This window comes from Schistocerca serialis, chromosome 6 (assembly GCF_023864345.2).
Source record: "Schistocerca serialis cubense isolate TAMUIC-IGC-003099 chromosome 6, iqSchSeri2.2, whole genome shotgun sequence".
Lineage (NCBI taxonomy): Eukaryota > Metazoa > Arthropoda > Insecta > Orthoptera > Acrididae > Schistocerca > Schistocerca serialis.
The window spans coordinates 524,315,088-524,328,648 of record NC_064643.1 but is presented as its reverse complement, the minus strand read 5'-3'; the positions used below and the strand labels follow the sequence as shown (position 1 = coordinate 524,328,648).

General features: G+C 42.2%; 1 protein-coding gene across 2 annotated transcripts in view; it reads left to right on the top strand.

Annotated features, from left to right (window-relative positions):
• LOC126483880 (ctenidin-1-like) overlaps positions 1 to 5,407 on the top strand; it is a 616,668-nt gene extending 611,261 nt beyond the window's left edge. The window contains exon 4 of one of the 2 annotated variants that reach the window (XM_050107131.1): positions 4,963 to 5,407. In XM_050107131.1, the coding sequence (XP_049963088.1) occupies positions 4,963 to 5,211 (249 nt within the window). In that variant the 3' untranslated portion in view covers positions 5,212 to 5,407. The remainder of the gene's footprint in view (positions 1 to 4,962) is intronic. The other variant, XM_050107132.1, reaches the window with a different exon arrangement.
• The last annotated feature ends 8,154 nt before the right edge of the window (positions 5,408 to 13,561 follow it).

Here is a 13,561-nt window from a genome sequence, read left to right as displayed (position 1 = left end):
GCCTAGAACCGCTCGGCCACCCCGGACGGCCCGAATTTAGAACTCTAGGACAATCTTCCATTTCAATTACGAGACTTCTACATCGCATAGAAAACACACGTGATCAACAATCAAACATTTAGAGAGACCAGAACTGGCCACTGTAGCGAGATGGCAGTGCCTTCCTCCGTGTGGACGTAGCCGTGCAGCTGCATCGCCCACTGTGTAGAGTCAAATGAGGCAGCACCGTCTAGCTTAACTGCAGGGATCGGAGGGTTCACAGCTGCCTGAGCGGCTAAATGTCCGGTGCCTCTCAATGAGCCTTATGGGAGCTGCTTGTTCTCTAAGTGTGAAAGCAACTGTGTGACCGAGCTCCAGTTGAGAGGCCGTCAGACTGCAGAGCACGGAGTGCACTGCACAGCTAGTAGCAGCGGGTGAGACCGAGAGCTGTGTGTTTGTGTTGCAGGTAGTTTCGGCGATGCTTGTGGCCGTGCTGGCGGCAGGAGTGCGGGCGCAGGACGCGTATGGAGCGCCCCCGCAGCAGCCGCAGGCGTACCCTGGGGGCGCGGGGGTGGCCGCCGCGCTGGCCGGGCAGTACCAGGGGCAGGGCCAGGGGCAGGACCAGCCGGGCGCGGTGAGTACACAGGCAGACCCGCTCCACACAGCTTTAAGCAACATCATGCATGTCCAAAAGAACTTTGCATCGTAATCAGAGTAACATAGGCTCTCCAATATCGTATTTAACTTATCTGCCGATACTGGCCCAGTGACTTTCAAACACAACGGCTCAACTGTACGGGAATATACATAAAGGATGTACGAGTACAGGTCATAGACGCGTGGTTGAAAACACTGAAGTTTGGATGCCGCCATGAGTCGTGCACGGATAGTCAAATGGTAAAAACGACCGCTCGCGGTAAGCGGGAAATCCGGGTCCAACTCCCGGTGCGGCACAAATTTTCTTGTCACCATTCCACATTACAGCTGGTTGTTGTTCTTATTCGCATTGCGAATTCATTTAATGAGGCCAGGCAGACGCGACTGTCTCTAATCGTGCAATGACTTTGGCCCGCAAGAGAGTCGACACGTTTATTCAGGTATGGTATATACAACTGACTCTACTGTTTGATGACCGGATCCTCTAATGCTACCTAATTCCGGAAATGTCGACTGCTGTTTTTCAACTACTGTGCTAAACAGTGCCAGCCATTTTCTATGGGATTAACATCGCACCACTGAACGGACCTGTCAGGGTGCGAAGAGTGCCTGTGTGTTCCTCAAACCAGAAACGTATGCCTGCAGTCCCTTGAACACGCCTGTTGTTATCTTCGAAGACGGGGGTATACGATCCTGAAGATAAAGAAGGGGCAATACTTGATCACCAAGAATGGTGAAATAAACGTCCTGACAGATGTTTACAGGGACCTGAACGATTGGTCCTTTGCGATGGTACGAAAAGCACCCCCAAAACATTACAGTTTGATTTCCACCGAAAAGATTTGTTTTTTGCTTTTCTGTGATGCACTGTTTGTAAAAGTAGGATTGCACCTGAGTTTCATTATAGATCGTTACTGTAATCTTGAAGTAGTGAACTGAAGGAGAATATAACTTCATGTGCTTCTGTATCAGGGTTATGTACTTCAAAACGCATCGAACATTGCAATGGAAAGACTGTGATCGCTGAATTTTGAAACAGTTTCTTATCCACCACTTTCCTCAGGTTTTGGCTTCTGTGTAGTGTACCGATATGATATAGCGTTATAAATCGTGCAGAATTTTAAACTAATTAGTCAGAGATAAGGAACTAAAAGTCAGTGATAAATATTTAGGATTTTTATGAACATATACAACTCGCACCTTATAGCAACTATTCATATGCCATGTTCGGAAGGAAAACCACTGGTCACAGTGCATACATTACAATGGTAGCAGAACTCAATCTGAATGCAAAATAATTTGGTCCCACTGCGTCCGTAGCACAATCATCCGACCGCGAGTTTTAGACGGGTATTTGTTCGTGAATCGTCTCCCATACCATTCAAATCAATCTCAGATAATGCTGTGCGACTAATCTTAGCCACGTTTTTGTGCCTTGAATAACCCAATGTCTTTCAACTTCCTGTCTATCGTGAAAAAGCTTCTGTTGCAGAGGTTATTTCTAATAACAATGTATACTGCTGCTCTGCAAATTCATTCTTAATATTCTTGAAGTTCTTATTCGTTTCATACGACTGAGTATACTATTTGTTATCCATGGTTTCTTTGTTTCAGCCTTCCCCATTGCTGTCTTGTTGTCTCCTACCGTAACTACGACCTTGTTTAATATATCCCACGTCTGTAGTAAAGCATTGACAATTTCTTAAAATTTGGTCAGTGGCTCAGAGACTTTCCACTTTGTCTCACTAAATTTTCAGTATTTCATTTCATCGATACCCCTTTCTCCTACTCACCTTAAATTTCAACTTGCTGTTCGTCTGTAGTAGATTATTGTCTTAGCCAATGTTCACATTCGGATATGCTTAGAAGCAAAGAATTTGATTTCTTAAACTTTGTCTGACCACAATGTACGTTATCTCCTAGTGTCTTGTAATCTTTTCGAAATACACGTAAACATTTGTAATTTTGTAAGAATGTTTTCGTTACAAATAGCTGAAACATAAAGTAGAACTGTTGAAGATATTTTTCCATCCTTGCAACAGCCTTCCTATCTCCTATAGCCATCAGTTTTATCCACATCACATACAATTTATCAGTTCGTCTATTTCTTCATACATCCTGTAATCATCATCAGGTTTTCCTGTAATCATGCAAACCAGTACAACGGTCGTTGATGTTGGGTTAGTTTTCATCGTCAGAAGAGTAATTTGATCTCTGTGTCGATACGTGATACGTGTCTCTACCCCAACGATGCCAACATCTATTACACTTTTCTCCGGTGCTTTCTATGTCGTCTTTGTAGAAGATGGCTGGTCAGTCTGAAGTAAACAGCAGTACACCTTCATCCATAAATTTTGAACTCTTTATTAAGCTACCGGTTTCGATGTTACAATACATCGTCATCAGGAGCTTGACATAAGTAGACCAGACAAAATCCAAATGTGTTTAGTCATTTTAGGAGCCACAATAAAATAACCACTGTCAGCAGATCTCTGATATGAACGACATTATCATTCCGTACATCTACCGACAACGCCATTTCTTTGGAGCTGTTGTTATTATGCTACAATCATCTGAAGAGAACTCTCAACCGTATTTCGATATCTATTTTCAGTTCCTTTTCAACATTCTAAGCTTCGGTTCATAGGACTTTGGCTCTGTTATTTGCAGTCCTGATAACAACCTTGGTGCGGACTCAAATTTCTCTGATTTCTTCACCACTACCATTTCACGAGTTGCAGACTACTGGCCGTTGAAATTGCTACACCAAGAAGAAATGCAGATCATAAACGGGTATTCATTGGACAAATATATTATACTAGAACTGACATGTGATTACATTTTCACGCAATTTGGGTGCATAGATCCTGAGAAATCAGTACCCAGAACAACCACCTCTGGCCGTAATAACGGCCTTGATACGCCTGTGCATTGAATCAAACAGAGCTTGGATGGCGTGTACATGTACAGCTTCTCATGCAGCTTCAACACGATACCACTTTCATCAAGAGTAGTGACTGGCGTATTGTGACGAACCAATTGCTCGGCCACCATTGACCAGACGTTTTCAATTGGTGAGAGATCTGGAGAATGTGCTGACCAGGGCAGCAGTCGAACATTTTCTGTATCCCGAAAGGCCCGTACAGGACCTGCAACATGCAGTCGTACATTAACTTGCTGAAATATAGGGTTTCGCACGGATCGGATGAAGGGTAGAGCCACGGGTCGTAAGACATCTGAAATGTAAAGTCCACTGTTCAAAGTGCCGTCAATGTTAACAAGAGGTGACCGAGATGTGTAACCAATTGCACCCCATACCATCACGCCGGGCGATACACCAGTATGGCGATGACGAATACACGCTTCCAATGTGCATTCACCGCGATGTCGCCAAACACGGATGCGACCATGACGATGCTGTAAACAGAACCTGGATTCATCCGAAAAAACGACGTTTTGCCATTCGTGCACCCAGGTTCGTCGTTGACTACACCATCGCAGGCCGTCCTGTCTGTGATGCAGCGGCAAGGGTAACCGCAGCCATGGTCTCCGAGCTGATAGTCCATGCTGCTGGAAACGACGTCGAACTGTTCGTGCAGATGGTTGTTGTCTTGCAAACGTCCCCATCTGTTGACTCAGGGATCGAGACGTGGCTGCACGATTCGTTACAGCCATGCGGATAAGATACCTGTCATCTCGACTGCTAGTGATACGAGGCCGTTGGTATCCAGCACGGCGTTCCGTATTACCCTCCTGAACCCTCCGATTGCATATTCTGCTAACAGTCATTGGATCTCGACCAACGCGAGCAGCAATGTCGCGATACGATAAACCGCAATAGCGATAGGCTACAATCCGACCTTTATCAAAGTCGGAAACGTGATGGTACGCGTTTCTCCTCCTTACACGAGGCATGACAACTACGTTTCACCAGGCAACACCGGTCAACTGCTGTTTGTGTATGAGAAATCGGTTGGAAACTTTCCTCATTTCAGCACGTTGTAGGTGTCGCCACCGGCGCCAACCTTGTGTGAGTGCTCTGAAAAGCTAATCATTTGCATATCACAGCATCTTCTTCCTGTCGGTTAGATTTCGCGTTTGTAGCACGTCATCTTGGCGGTGTAGCAATTTTAATGGCCAGTAGTGTATTTGGAAGGATATAACGCGCTGCCTACCTGTTCTCTGATCTGTGACGGTAAGCCTGGTGTGTGTGTGTCGCAGCCGCAGCCGTACAGCTTCCACTACGAGGTGAAGGACCCGCCCAGCGGCAACGACTACAGCCACCAGGAGAGCAGCGACGGGCAGTCTGTGACGGGCCAGTACGAGGTGCTGCTGCCCGACGGCCGCCACCAGGTGGTGCGCTACTCGGCCAACGACGCCACGGGCTACGTGGCCGACGTGCAGTACTCCGGGGGCGGCGACTCGGCGCCCGCCTACTCCGGCCAGCAGCCGCAGTACAGCGCGGACGCGGGGGCGGCCTACCCTGGCCAAGGGCAGCAGCAGCAGCAGCAGCCGCAGTACGGCTCAGACGCCTACCCCGCCCAACAGCCGCAGCAGTACGGCTTCCGCAAGTAGGCCCGGCCGGCTGGAACGACGCGGAAAGTAGCCCGGCTGCAAGAATAGTCTACGGTCACGGAAACCGGCTGCTCAATCACTGTTCTCTCCTGCTCATTCTATGTGTGTGTTTTAGTCAGTAGCCACGTGTAAATACGAACAGCTGTTCATGAATTTTGTACAATGTGTGATCGCTTTATGTGTGCTCGTAGCTTGTAGACGCGCATTTGTTTGTATGTTTTTTTATACTTTTGTACTTTTATACTGGAATAAAATTTTTTATTGAGATATTCTACGTCTTTAAGTTCAATTCGAGGCAAAATAATGCTTGCTATAATAATGATCGCTATTTTACATTTCCAATTATTCATTATACACCCGAAGAAAGGGGCATATACAGCTCTCAGTTCGCCCATCGGATCAGGTAGTGTAAATTCCACGATATTTCCTCCATACAATTGCTCATCTTTTTAGGTGGTTATTGCTGGTAAGAAGCAATTATCACTGTCTGTATTTTTCTTTCTTATTTGTTTCACTCCCCACTATCAGCGGATGGTAACCGATTTTCAGTCAAAAATATTTATAATTCCACAATGGCAAAGTACAACTGTAGGTGAATCATGTACTTTTTAAAAAAAATGCACAAACTGGCAATTTGACCAACAGTTACAAAATATAGAGACAATGACATTCTTAATGTTATGACACGATGTTGGTAACACTGTATGAAAACAATTATGTTTGTGTTGGAGGTGAATGGACGATTGCACTAACACAGCCCAGATAATTCACGTAGGTACTCTACCTTCCCACGACATATTCGTAGTTGCTTATAAGATAAACATGTACAGATACAGGTACATATCATCCACTAACAGGTACATATCATCGACTAAACTAAACAACTATAAATTCAACATTGTAATGGAAAGCTTTCTATAGGATATGGGGAAAAGAACCTTCTTCCACATAACCCATCCTACAGAACAGATTCTTCTCTGACAAGTGCACAAAGCCAAGTAGTTCGCATCCTGCCTGAAAAATACTTTCACCATGCCAACTAGCCATAACTTCGATAACTCCGCGGATCCCTATCTTCATGAATGCCCAAAGGTGTGTATTCCACCTCTCACACCAATCACTCAGTGCTTATTGAGCAATCCACGAACAGAAATAAGGACACCAATAAAGCTGAAGACACTCGCTAAAAAGCGAAAGCTTTCAGTCACTATACAATTACCTACAAGCACCTCAAGGAATGTCCCAATGTCTGTAACGAAACCCTTAGCGCCGGCCGGACTGGCCGAGCGGTTCTAGGCGCTTCAGTCTGGAACCGCGCGACCGCTACGGTGGCAGGTTCGAATCCTGCTTCAGGCATGGATGTGTGTGATGTCCTTAGGTTAGTTAGGTTTAAGTAGTTCTAAGTTCTAGGGGACTGATGACCACAGATGTTAAGTCCCATAGTGCTCAGAGCCATTTGAACCATGTTTTTGAAACCCTTAGCATCCTTTACAATAGCATCTTCTAAACAACTTATTGCCCAGCCGAATGGCAAACATACAAAACCATACTCTTTCTAAAACGTGATAAACATTCCTCACAGGCGTAATCCTACTGTATCTATCAGCCTGACATCAGTCCTTAATAAAATCCTTCGTCTTATCCTTAAATCATCGAATGCAACAGTACCTTGCAACAAACATACTATTTTAAACACTCAATGTGGCTTTTCACCCAACAACTCCATTGATGTCCAACTTCTTTATCTTACTCATCTCCATCAACGAAATATACGAAAATCTGCTATATACTCTTTGATCGGATATGGAATTCTGAATTGCTCCTCAGGCTTCAAACCTATACAGTCCCAGTTAGTTATCCTTCGTCTACCATAGTTCTGCGCATGTCATCATCAACCACACCTGGTCAATCATCTTTCACCCTACTCCTCGTGTGTCTTGAGACTCTTTGCTGTTTTCCCTCATTAACATTTCGTAACCCCCCACCCCACCAACTGCCTCCAACCTAGCTATCCACCACAATCTCCAACTCCCCTATCATGCCTCGCCGCCCCCTTCCCAGAGTTATTTGAATCTCCTGGTCGATGCATAAACTACCAGCAACCACTCAGACAAGTAAAGCCACCATCTACGATCGGCGCTTCCAGATTACTACCTCTCAGTTTATAACCATTTCATTCCTCGACTAACATAGTAAAGAATTTAGGACTAATCCTTGATACAAAACTAACATTGGAGGTACACCTGCTTACGACCTAGCAGAAAGCCAGAAACAGGCTAAAACAACCAACAAGCTACACCTGGGGTCTACATTCTTTTACCATTATTCTCACCTATAAACCTCTGATAGATTCCAAAATCATCATCGTCATCAGTTTTCTGCTATATTTGCAGGTCCTTTGCCTCTCCATTTTCTGCGATCCATTGCTTCCTTCTTAAGTTGCTGTATGTTGTACCGTCCATCACATCATGAAGTATCTGAAATCTCTTGCTTCCACACTTCCTTATCCCTTCTACATAACATTCTAATATTGTTTTTATCAGTCCGTCATTCTTTATTAATATATGGCCAATCCAATTTCTTTTTTCTTCTTTTTATTTATTAATTGCCTTTTCTATCCCACTTTTCTCAGTACCTCTTAATTTTTTGCTCTGTCCATCCAACTTATTCTTTCCAACCTCCGCCATGTTCACATCTCAAAAGCCTCCATCCTTTCTCTGTCTTTCTTCCTCAAAGTCCATGTTTCAGCGCCATACAGAATAACACTCCATACAAAACATTTTATGTCTTTTCCTCAGTTCTCTGTCCAGACTGCTGCAGAAAATTCTCCTTTTCTTATAAAATGCCTCTTTTGACATTGCTATCCTTGTTTTAATTTCTGTGCCTCACTTTCAGTAGGTGTCTATCCTGGATCTAATATACTTAAAATTTTGCACTTGTGCTAATATTTCTCCATTCAGCATAATTTTTATTTCTTTATTTCCTCTTAGCGCCAATACTTTTGTTTCCTTCGGTTAATTTTCATTCCATATTTTTTTCTGTTAGCATCAATGGTGTCCACCAAATCTTGTAATTCTTTTTCCCCTGTGGCTAGAAGGATCATGTCATCAGCAAACCTCAAACATCCTACTCTTCGTCCTCCAGTTTCTACTCCTTTGTCATCTAACCAGCATTGGTCAATCATATTTTCCAAGTAGAGTTTGAGAATGGTAGGTGATAGACAGCATCATAGTCTTACTCCTTTTTCTAGTCCGATCCAGATTGTACTTACTCCTCTCACTCTAACTGAGACTTTTTCATTTAGATATAATGAGCTTACAAGGTTTCTGATTTTTCAATCCACTCCATTTTCCCCCGTTATAATCGCCAGCTTGTCCCAAGCCACATTGTCAAATGCCTTTTCTAGAACGATGAACCACATGTAGAGGTCTCTTCCTTTTTCAATAAACCTTTCTCCCAAGATTCATAGGAGCCCTATTGCATCTCTGGTGCCTGTATTACATCTAAAGCCAAACTGCTCCTCGGCAAGATTCTCCTGCATAACTTTTTCAAGTCTCTTATTAATTATTCTTAACATCAATATGGCTGCATGTGAAATGAGGCTGATTGCCCTGTGCTCCCTGAATTTCTAGATTTTCCAAAATAAGTTATCCTAATAATGAATTTTATGTTTGATGTGTTTTAGTGAGTGAAAGTGAATCTGAGTCTGTAAGTAGAGTCCGCACTGAATACTGTGGCCAGTAGATGCGCAGATGGCAGGGCAGGTGTGGGGAGGGAGGTAGTGGTGGGGGCTGTGGACAGGCGCCTTAGGGGAAATGGTGAGCGCTGGAGGGGAAGTGCCATACTAACCTGAAGCCTACTATTGATTGAGCCTTGTCTCGCAGTTACGCAGGGTCAGCCATCATTAATCGGATTTGGCATGTTAATGGTTAAGGGGTGGACAGATGGCCTTCCTGCCGCCACCCCGTACCCCCTCGGGATGGAATTAGTGTACCCCAGCTGTCTGCGGCGAGTGTAATCCATGGAATAGAGCGCAAGTGTTCAGATGTCTGTGAGCCGTGTAACTAAGGCGGGAACAGCTCGGTATTCACCTAGTGGGATGTGGAAAACCACCTAAAAACCACATCCAGGCTGGCCAGCACATGGGCCCTCGTCGTTAATCCGCCGGGCGGATTCGATCTGGGGCCGGCGCGCCTACCTAAGTCCAGGAAGCAGTACGTTAGCGCTCTCAGCTACCCTGGCAGGTCATACTAACCCGAAGCCTACACTCACATATTTTGTAAATATTAAGTGGGGCCCCTCCATGCCCACACTTGCATCGCGATCATTAAAAAGATCTTTCACCTCTTATTTGGTTAGTATCTAAAACGAATTCCGCCGAAAATGTAGCGATTTATTTTCACCCAGCTTGTTAACCCTTTGTACCTATCAGAGAAGTGTCACGAGTGGCGAACGTTGAGTAAACCTACACGTTTCTCTTGTTGCCATGTTAAAATTTGAGTCTCTGATCTGGGTGTCTAATGAAACAAATAGGGCACATTATCAAACCGCTGCTGCAATTGTAACAAATTTGATAATTATCTGTAATCCACTCTTCACAAATATTATCTCACCATGTAAAAAAATCAATTCCTTTTCTCTCCAGAATAAGTCTTCTACTGTTTCATAATGTTGCTGTTGTGATCTTCAGTCCTGAGACTGGTTTGATGCAGCTCTCCATGCTACTCTATCCTGTGCAAGCTTCTTCATCTCCCACTACCTACTCCAGCCTTCATCCTTCTCAATCTGCTTAGTGTATTCATCTCTTGGTCTCCCTCCACGATTTTTACCCTCCACGCTGCACTCCAATACTAAATTGGTGATCCCTCGATGTCTCAGAACATGTCTTACCAACCGATCCCTTCTTCTAGTCAAGTTGTGCCACAAGCTCCTCTTCTCCCCAATTCTATTCAGTACCTCCTCATTAGTTATGTGATCTACCCATCTAATCTTCAGCATTCTTCTGTAACACCACATTTCGAAAGGTTCTATTCTCTTCTTGTCTAAGCTATTTATCGTCCACGTTTCACTTCCATACATGGCTACACTCCATACAAATACTTTCAGGAACGACTTCCTGACATTTAAATCTATACTCGACGTAAATAAATTTTTCTTCTTCAGAAACGCTTTTCTTGCCATTGCCAGTCTACATTTTATATACTCTCTACTTCGACCATCATCAGTTATTTTGCTTCCCAAATAGCAAAACTCCTTTACTACTTTAAGTGTCTCATTTCCTAATCTAATTCCCTCAGCATCACCCGACTTAATTCGACTACATTCCATTATCCTCGTTTTGCTTTTGTTGATGTTCATCTTATAGACTCCTTTCAAGACACTGTCCATTCCGTGCAACTGCTCTTCCAAGTCCTTTGCTGTCTCTGACAGAATTACAATGTCATCGGCGAACCTCAAAGTTTTTGTTTCTTCTCCATGGATTTTAATACCTACTGCGAACTTTTCTTTTGTTTCCTTTATTGCTTGCTCAATATACAGATTGAATAACGTCGGGGATAGGCTACAACCCTGTTTCATAATATAATTCCAAAAATCTCCATCGTTTGTCCCTTGCTGCTGCTAAACCAAAACTCGACTGTGCACATCTAAAACCAAAGATCAACTGACTGTCTCCTCTCCTCTCCTTGCGATCAACAGATAAATCTAGCGCTTATCTTCACAGAGCAAAGATCACCTCTGTGTGGTGCAGTATCTCTGTCGAGGCTGTGTGTGCATGTCTAAGCAATTCAAATTTTGGGAGACTGATTTCAGACACCCAAAACCAGAGAAATTCCAACAAAAACTAACATACACGCCTTTCATTATCCCTTGACTACCCGGTCAAAATTTTGCATGATGAGATTTGAACTTCACAAAAAGTAGACTGCAAAATTAACTAAAGAAATTAAAACGAAAAATGAATAGGAATGTATAAAGAAATGATAACTGTAAATTGTATAAATCGATAACAGGATTCATAATTTACAAATTGTTTTTAATTGTCACGTGTAGGTGCACAAATAGTCCGTGACAAATTGTTTTAAGTCACTATGAACAGACGCTTAAGAAGGATGTGACAAATTTGTTTAAATCATCATGCACAGGTGCACCAACAGTCCATAAACATCTATGTACTCAAAGCATCAGTAAGAAAACAAATGTGGTAAAGACACAGTATTTTACAGCATTACGAAATCTATGATGCCATCGTTGAATTATATGTATTTAGTGAAAATCGTCGTGAACTTGAATGTACCCAGCACAACACTGAAGAAAATTCGTCGATATATGTCCATATTTAAACACGTTTTGTCAAACACTCCGCGCAAAAATGTTTACATCACTGTAGGCCTACTGGTTTATTTGCGAGAAGGATAATAGCAGACTCACGCAGTATTGATTCATGTTTTCCGCTGACAACTCAGAATCAAAGTCTCTGACAAAAGTACTGTAAAGTGCCACAGTAAATCCGAAACCGTAGCATTTCTCCAGCCTCACAAAAATGCCTTTTATCATTCCTCCATACACAGAGCTGTTTCTACACCCTTATCTGTTGAAAACCTCAGTGCTGAGATAAATTCGATTAAACTATCGTAGTTAATAATGGATATAAAACCACTATAGTAGATGATATTTTCAAGCAGAAAACTAACAACAGAGTTACTACTCTCGGTTCCTCCAATACCGAACGGCAAGAAAAGAAATATTTTTCCATTTCGTTATTAGGGCCTATCTCTTACAGAATCCAGCGCCTCCTTAAAAACAGAAATAACTGCAATGTTACATTCTCCACTAATAATAACCTGAAAACCAATCTCCTTCACAGTTTAGAATCAGTACGTTCCCCTTTGTTACATTCAGGAGTCTATAAAATCATTTGCGATACATGTCCTTCATATTATATAGGACAAACAGTGCGAGCTTTTTCAGTCAGATATAAGGAGCATCTATTGGGGAAAAAAGGTACTAACATTTATAATTCTTCTTTCGCTGATCATAGGCCACAAACCTAAGGAAATTAATGAAATTAATATTCAGCACACAGAGAGAAAAGGTCGTAGACTTCATGTTCTTGAAGAAATGGAAATATTCAAACACTTCTCTCTCAATGATAACCTTATTCTTAATGAACAGTTACAATTACGTAACAAGAATTTTTTCAGTGGCTTCAAACCTGTACTGAAGGATCCTCAAAAGATATTTTTCATCTATGTTAATTTTTCCTCATGTTTTTTCTGAGATGTTGTTTTCCTCCCCGTACTCTCATTGCAGTTTGATCACTTACTGTATTTTACTGTAACAAATTACTGAAAAAATTCTTTCTTACTGCTTTTAAATTATAATATGTCTTCATACTATAAAATGTTTAAGCAGAGGGGCTTGCCCCCATGTTTTTCATGATTGCAAACCTACGTGCCCTATGCATGAACCAGCATTACAAATAAAGTTTTAACTTTTCCAGCCTTTTATGGGACATTACTTCTGAAATTACTTCCCTAGATTGATTAAAAACACATAAATTATCATAAATAATGATTAAAAAATTTACATGGACATTACATCAAAGAGCTTGGTTATACACAAGTCACATGAGGTAAAAACTGGAAAGAAGTTACATGAGACCATTAGAGGTAATGTCAATAATAGTGCTACAAGGCAGACAGACATTTCAGAACTGATGTTAGTCATAGTTTACTGAATTAAGGACAATACCAGTGCAAGTGAAATTGATCTATTTCCGTTAAGAACTGCAGAAGTTCATATCAATAAATCACTGTAAATTGTTGGTAACCTGTGTTACCATATATTTTTGCCACAGCCATTACCTTACCCCACTTGGCCCTATGACGACTCTGTATAGTTGCTGCGTACATGCAACCCATCTCATAACAAGAGGTACTCGGTGATAAGGGAGGCTCCTCCTGTCACGTTTGCATGTTTGATGTCAACTAAATTTGGTGAATACAACAAGGATCAACGATAATTCTCGAAAATTATACCTAATTTACCTATATATAAACAATACAAATCCACCGTCTCGTGTTCCTGCTTTTCTCTTAACTTCTCAAAGATGCAGTATAATCTGATACTGAAAAGACATGTATGATCTGCAATGCTTATCACCAGAGCCCAGATTTTGTGGAATTGTACATGCTGTTTCTTTATATGTAGTTATAACAAAAACTAAAATTTCAACGAATTACACTGAAAGGGCCCTCATTTCAAAGTTTTAAACTGTATGTTTTTACAAATTTTGAGATGTAATACATATTTCGAATCTACTACGTAATTATACGTATTTTAATATTAT